Source organism: Bufo bufo, chromosome 4 (assembly GCF_905171765.1).
Source record: "Bufo bufo chromosome 4, aBufBuf1.1, whole genome shotgun sequence".
Taxonomy (NCBI): domain Eukaryota; kingdom Metazoa; phylum Chordata; class Amphibia; order Anura; family Bufonidae; genus Bufo; species Bufo bufo.
Window position 1 is genome coordinate 495,116,012 of NC_053392.1, and position 7,814 is coordinate 495,123,825.

At 47.3% G+C, this 7,814-nt stretch overlaps 1 protein-coding gene across 1 annotated transcript in view; it reads right to left on the reverse strand.

Moving 5' to 3' along the window:
• Positions 1–7,605, reverse strand: part of HNRNPLL (heterogeneous nuclear ribonucleoprotein L like) — a 102,690-nt gene extending 95,085 nt beyond the window's left edge. Inside the window, exon 1 of the mRNA XM_040429578.1 lies at positions 7,355–7,605. Within this exon, the coding sequence (XP_040285512.1) occupies positions 7,355–7,522 (168 nt within the window). The 5' untranslated portion in view covers positions 7,523–7,605. The remainder of the gene's footprint in view (positions 1–7,354) is intronic.
• Between the last annotated feature and the right edge of the window lie 209 nt (positions 7,606–7,814).

Genomic DNA, 7,814 nt, shown 5'->3' on the forward strand with positions numbered 1-7,814 from the left:
GCACCATCATCACACTTCTTTGCCCCCTATATTCAATCGCTTGCCCGCTCATGCCGCCTGAATCTCACCTCAAAAACATCTCTAGAATCCACCCTTTTCTTACTGTGGAAACAACAAAAACTCTCATTGTTGCCCTGATACAGTAATCACAAGGAGAATGGAAGTGATTACTAATTGATATCCCCCTCACCAGACTTACCCCTCTTCAATCTATCCAGAACGCAGCAGCCAGACTCCTCTATCTGTCTAACCTCTATTCCGATGCCTCCACCCTGTGTCGGTCATTACACTGGTTGCCCATACAGTACAGGGTTCAATTTAAATAGCTCATTCTCACCCACAAAGCTCTCCACGGTGCTGCACTGACCCCCCCCCCTTCCCACACACCTATACCTCCTCCCTCATTTCTGTCTACCACCCTACTCGTGCTTTACTTTCTGCAAATGACTTAGGCCCCTTTCACACGGACGAGTTTTCCGTGCGGGTGCAATGCGAGAGGTGAATGCATTGCACCCGCACTGAATCCGGACCCATTCACTTCAATGGGGCTGTGCAGATAAACAGTGATTTTCACGCATCATATTGTGCGTTGCGTGAAAATCTCAGCATGTTCTATGTTGTGCGTTTTTTCACGCAACGCAGGCCCCATAGAAATGAATGGGGCTGTGTGAAAATCGCAAGCATCCGCAAGCAAGTGCAGTGCGATTTTCACGCATGGTTGCTAGGAGATGATAGGGATGAGCAAACCCAGACCCCATTAAAGTAAATTCACTGTATTATTTTCCCTTATAACATGGTTACAGTAGGGGAAATAATTATTTGACCCCTCACTGATTTTGTAAGTTTGTCCAATGACAAAGGAATGAAAAGTCTCAGAACAGTATCATTTCAATGGTAGGTTTATTGTAACAGTGGCAGATAGCACATCAAAAGGAAAATCGAAAAAATAACTTTAAATAAAAGATAGCAACTGATTTGCATTTCATTGAGTGAAATAAGTATTTGAACCCTCTAACAAAAAAAGACTTAATACTTGGTGGAAAAACCCTTGTTTGCAAGCACAGAGGTCAAACGTTTCTTGTAATTGATGACCAAGTTTGCGCACATTTTAGGAGGAATGTTGGTCCACTCCTCTTTGCAGATCATCTCTAAATCCCTAAGGTTTCGAGGCTGTCTCTGTGCAACTCTGAGCTTGAGCTCCCTCCATAGGTTTTCGATTGGATTAAGGTCCGGAGACTGACTAGGCCACTCCATGACCTTAATGTGCTTCTTCTTGAGCCACTCCTTTGTTGCCTTTGCTGTATGTTTTGGGTCATTGTCGTGCTGGAACACCCATCCACGACCCATTTTCAGTTTCCTGGCAGAGGGAAGGAGGTTGTCGCTCAGGATTTCACGATACATGGCTCCGTCCATTTTCCCGTTTATGCGAATAAGTTGTCCTGTGCCCTTAGCAGAAAAACACCCCCAAAGCAAAATGTTTCCACCCCCATGCTTGACGGTGGGGACGGTGTTTTGGGGGTCATAGGCAGCATTTTTCTTCCTCCAAACACAGCGAGTTGAGTTAATGCCAGAGAGCTCTATTTTGGTCTCATCAGACCACAGCACCTTCTCCCAGTCACTCTCTGAATCATTCAGGTGTTCATTGGCAAACTTCAGACGGGCCTGCACATGTGCCTTCCTGAGCAGGGGGACCTTGCGAGCCCTGCAGGATTTTAATCCATTGCGGTGTAATGTGTTTCCAATGGTTTTCTTGGTGACTGTGGTCCCTGCTAATTTGAGGTCATTAACTAACTCCTCCCGTGTAGTTCTAGGATGCTTTTTCACCTTTCTCAGAACCATTGACACCCCACGAGGTGAGATCTTGCGTGGAGCCCCAGAGCGAGGTCGATTGATGGTCATTTTGTGCTCCTTCCATTTTCGAACAATCGCACCAACAGTTGTCACCTTCTCTCCCAGCTTCTTGCTAATGGTTTTGTAGCCCATTCCAGCCTTGTGCAGGTCTACAATTTTGTCTCTGACATCCTTGGACAGCTCTTTGGTCTTTCCCATGTTGGAGAGTTTGGAGTCTGCTTGATTGATTGATTCTGTGGACAGGTGTCTTTTATACAGGTGACTAGTTAAGACAGGTGTCCTTAATGAGAGTGACTAATTGAGTAGAAGTGTCTAACCACTCTGTGGGAGCCAGAACTCTTAATGGTTGGTAGGGGTTCAAATACTTATTTCACTCAATGAAATGCAAATCAGTTGCTATCTTTTATTTAAAGTTATTTTTTCGATTTTCCTTTTGATGTGCTATCTGCCACTGTTACAATAAACCTACCATTGAAATGATACTGTTCTGAGACTTTTCATTTCTTTGTCATTGGACAAACTTACAAAATCAGTGAGGGGTCAAATAATTATTTCCCCCACTGTATAAGGGAAAATAATAGCATTCCTAATACAGAATGCTTAGTAAAATGTCGATTGCTTAGTAAAATGTCTTCTTTCTTCTTCTTTCAGGACCTGCAAAAGGACCTTTGATGACGTAATCTTCTATCTTCATTCAGCAGGACCTGCGCTGACGTCACCGCGCTCACCACATGGTGAGCGCGATTACGTCATCAAAGGTCCTTTTGCAGGTCCTGAAAGAAGAAGAAAGAAGACTATGCCGGCTGCGCAATCAAGTGGATAAGGTGAGTAATATTTTTTTTATTTTTTAACCCCTCAATCGAAATTTTTGTAAGCATTCTGTATTAAGAATGCTATTATTTTCCCTTATAACCATGTTATAAAGGGAAAATAATAAAATCTACAGAATACTGAACCCAAACCCGAACTTCTGTGAAGAAATCCGGGTTCAGTTTTTTATCACGCGCATGCAAAACACATTGCGCCTGCGCGATAAAAGCTGAACAACGCAATCGCAGTCAAAACTGACTGAAATTGCGTACGCAGTTGCGCTGGTTTCCCGCAATGCACACGCGACCCATACGGAGCAAATTCGGGACACCCGTGTGAAAGAGGCCTTACAACTAACATCCACCTTAATCCGAACCTCTCACTCCCATCTTCAAGACTCCTCCTGAGCTGTACCAGTTCTCTGGAGCGCCCTACCCCAAGAAAGTACCGTAGGTAAATTTACAACATCCACAGTTTAAGGGGCTCAAAAAAAAATAAACACCCCTCTTCACCATCATTCTTCTGAACCTGATCCATCATTAAACACTATCTACCACACACCATGCACTCAGAAGCTCTACAGATACCGGCTGGTGACGGCTCATGCAGCCATATATCTGCTCCCCTATTGTGTTAATATGGCCGGACCATTGTACAAATCAAGCACCTTTACCTTCTGTGTCACCCCTATCTCCTCATAGATTGTAAGCTCTTGTGAGCAGGGCCCTCAATTACATTCGCGTGAAAAAGGCCTTAGGCTTCATGCACTTGGCCGTGCCCGGATTTCGATCCCCAGTAGAGATACCTTCAGGGTGGATTCTGCATTAACAGACAGGGCTACTCTCATCCGCAATATGGAAAAGAACAGGACATGTTCTATAGGCAAACCGGAAAGACAGATCCGCAGAAAACACGATCTGTGCGTGGCCCCATAAAAAAAAAAAAAAAAAAGGGGCAGTGTGGTGTCCGAAAAAAATGTGGCTCGCACATGGATGAAAAATACGGTCATGTGCAGGAACCCTGCGGCCGGACACACTGCAGTCTCATGGGAATGTATAATTCCTTTCTTTATATTTCCCATTCCTTTCCCATAGATTGGTTGCTATGGGCAACTAAGCCAGTATTCCTTTAAACCAGTTTGCTAAATCGCCCCTAATGTGTCCATAGAGCGTATAGAGCTGGAGGATAGTATATACATTAGGCTATGTTCACATCTCTTTCAGGACCTCCTTTGCAGATTCCATCAAAAAAGGACTATTTGGGCTGATAAAATGAAGGAATCCCTAAGTCAATGGGGGTGAGGTTCTGTTACGTGCTGGATCTGACACTTCCATTATTAATATCACTAGTGTGAAAGAAGTCCAAGCTTATCAACCTAATAACACAAAGATGTTGATGAAGACACGTGACCACCTCTCCAGCCCCAGCACTCGTTCTGGAGAGCCGCTGTAGACGCTTAGGCCTCATGCACATGTACGTGTGCCGGCTGGGCCCGTATTGCGACCTGCAAACAGCGGGTCCGCGATATACGGACCCCAGCCATTTGTGCACTGCATCATGGATGCGGAGCCATTCACTTGAATGGGTCCGCAATCTGGAAGGTCGGGTGCAGAACAGAGGCACGGAACTTTCCGAGCGCTCCCAAGGGGTTTCTCTCCGTGCCTCCTGTTTTATTTTTTGGTAGTGCGGACGGATCATGGACCCATTCAAGTTGAATCCGTCTGCGGAAACCACACGGATGTTGCCCATGCGTTGGGGAATGAACGGAACCCCTAATATCACGGTGTTAGATCACATGTAACGTGTTCCTCCAGGGCTTCATACGTGAAATGTCATGAGACTGCGATGAACCGCACATGGCAATTAATTCATTACAATACATGTCTTACCGTGGACGCAGTGTGACACTGAGGTTTAGCCCCTTGAATGATATCACACTGAAATGTAAAGAAGCACGCATAATTCTGTAGCGCAATCAAATGCGAGATCACATCAGGTGCGATCAGTCACTCTGGAGGCCATCCTAGCATGGACTTCATGTTAAGTACCTGGCAATTATGTCACCTAAACTACCGCAGATGGGTATGTCACCTAAACTACCGCAGATGGGTGCAGGTGGGTATGTCACCTAAACTACTGTAGATGGGTATGTCACCTAAACTACTGCAGATGGGTATGTCACCTAAACTACCGCAGATGGGTATGTCACCTAAACTACCGCAGATAGGTATGTCACCTAAACTACCGCAGATGGGTGCAAGTGGGTATGTCACGTAAACTACCGCAGATGGGTATGTCACCTAAACTACCGCAGATGGGTATGTCACCTAAACTACCGCAGATGGGTATGTCACCTAAACTACCGCAGATGGGTATGTCACCTAAACTACCGCAGATGGGTATGTCACCTAAACTACCGCAGATGGGTATGTCACCTAAACTACCGCAGATGGGTATGTCACCTAAACTACCGCAGATGGGTATGTCACCTAAACTACCGCAGATGGGTATGTCACCTAAACTACCGCAGATGGGTATGTCACCTAAACTACCGCAGATGGGTATGTCACCTAAACTGAGACAATACTGGAAATCTGTTCCTAACAGCACAAAACAGACCCGCCACACAGGACCCGGGACTATTATTGGTAAGCACTGCACACGTACCACGTGTCTGTACACACAGCGGCCTGCAGCCATACATGGGATCATGTTCAGCTTCTATACATCTCGAATAATGAATTATTCCTACTTCCCTGTGATTAGAACTCTGATGCTTCTACAATGTAGCTATAGCGGGTAGCACCCATCATGTGCCAGCTACGGGCACCTATACACAGTTTACAGTCCACCGGGGCATACAGGAGCTCAGGTATAATATATATATATCTATCACAAAGTACAAAGCCCAATACATGTCTATATACATAATACCGCATGGCTGTGTGATGTGCAGACAATGAATGATGAGCACGTACAAGGCATGCATGTAGCACAGCACGTACAAGGCATGCATGTAGCACAGCACGTACAAGGCATGCATGTAGCACAGCACGTACAAGGCATGCATGTAGCACAGCACGTACAAGGCATGCATGTAGCACGTACAAGGCATGCATGTAGCACGTACAAGGCATGCATGTAGCACAGCACGTACAAGGCATGCATGTAGCACAGCACGTACAAGGCATGCATGTAGCACAGCACGTACAAGGCATGCATGTAGCACAGCACGTACAAGGCATGCATGTAGCACAGCACGTACAAGGCATGCATGTAGCACAGCACGTACAAGGCATGCATGTAGCCCAGCACGTACAAGGCATGCATGTAGCCCAGCACGTACAAGACATGCATGTAGCCCAGCACGTACAAGGCATGCATGTAGCACAGCACGTACAAGACATGCATGTAGCACAGCACGTACAAGACATGCATGTAGCACAGCACGTACAAGGCATGCATGTAGCCCAGCACGTACAAGGCATGCATGTAGCCCAGCACATACAAGGCATGCATGTAGCCCAGCACATACAAGGCATGCATGTAGCCCAGCACATACAAGGCATGCATGTAGCCCAGCACATACAAGGCATGCATGTAGCCCAGCACATACAAGGCATGCATGTAGCCCAGCACATACAAGGCATGCATGTAGCCCAGCACATACAAGGCATGCATGTAGCCCAGCACGTACAAGGCATGCATGTAGCACAGCACGTACAAGGCATGCATGTAGCACAGCACGTACAAGGCATGCATGTAGCACAGCACGTACAAGGCATGCATGTAGCACAGCACGTACAAGGCATGCATGTAGCACAGCACATACAAGGCATGCATGTAGCCCAGCACATACAAGGCATGCATGTAGCCCAGCACATACAAGGCATGCATGTAGCACAGCACATACAAGGCATGCATGTAGCACAGCACATACAAGGCATGCATGTAGCCCAGCACATACAAGGCATGCATGTAGCACAGCACGTACAAGACATGCATGTAGCACAGCACGTACAAGACATGCATGTAGCACAGCACATACAAGGCATGCATGTAGCCCAGCACATACAAGGCATGCATGTAGCACAGCACGTACAAGGCATGCATGTAGCACAGCACGTACAAGACATGCATGTAGCACAGCACGTACAAGACATGCATGTAGCCCAGCACATACATGCACATACACATACACATACTGCCCAGCCCAGCACATACATACATGCATGTAGCACAGCACGTACAAGACATGCATGTAGCACAGCACGTACAAGGCATGCATGTAGCACAGCACATACAAGGCATGCATGTAGCACAGCACATACAAGGCATGCATGTAGCACAGCACATACAAGGCATGCATGTAGCACAGCACATACAAGGCATGCATGTAGCACAGCACATACAAGGCATGCATGTAGCAAAGCACATACAAGGCATGCATGTAGCACAGCACATACAAGACATGCATGTAGCCCAGCACATACAAGACATGCATGTAGCCCAGCACATACAAGGCATGCATGTAGCACAGCACATACAAGGCATGCATGTAGCACAGCACATACAAGGCATGCATGTAGCACAGCACATACAAGGCATGCATGTAGCACAGCACATACAAGGCATGCATGTACAGGACACACAGTACATGTGTACATGACGGGGGAATACATGTATCCCTCACCCCATGGCCGGCTGCGCCCCGAGCACTGCTCTCTGTAGCGGAATAGGACTCCTCATGCTCCTCCGATGTATAGTCCAGCTCCCCGTCCTCCTGACAGCTTTTCAGTCTCTTGGGCTGACTCTCGTATTCGCCCTCTTCGTACTGCTCGGAGGATGAGGACGACGACATGTCTGCGGCTCCTTTGTCCCGCACTGACTGACACTACACACTCAATGTCCATCCAACCGGGAGCGGAGGACGGGCTCGCTCGAGTGGGCGTGGCCCATCAGCCGCTCTCTGGAATCGAACACGCGCATGTCGCTGTGGTAAACCTTGCGCCTGCAGTCACAAGGGGCAGGGCTGGAAGCCAGAGCCACGCCCCCTTACTGGCTGCTTTCTACCAGTGGAATTTATGTTGCCATGGCGACCGTGTTTTCTGCTCGCCGCTAGGTGTAATGGCGGCTGAGTCCTGACAGAAGTC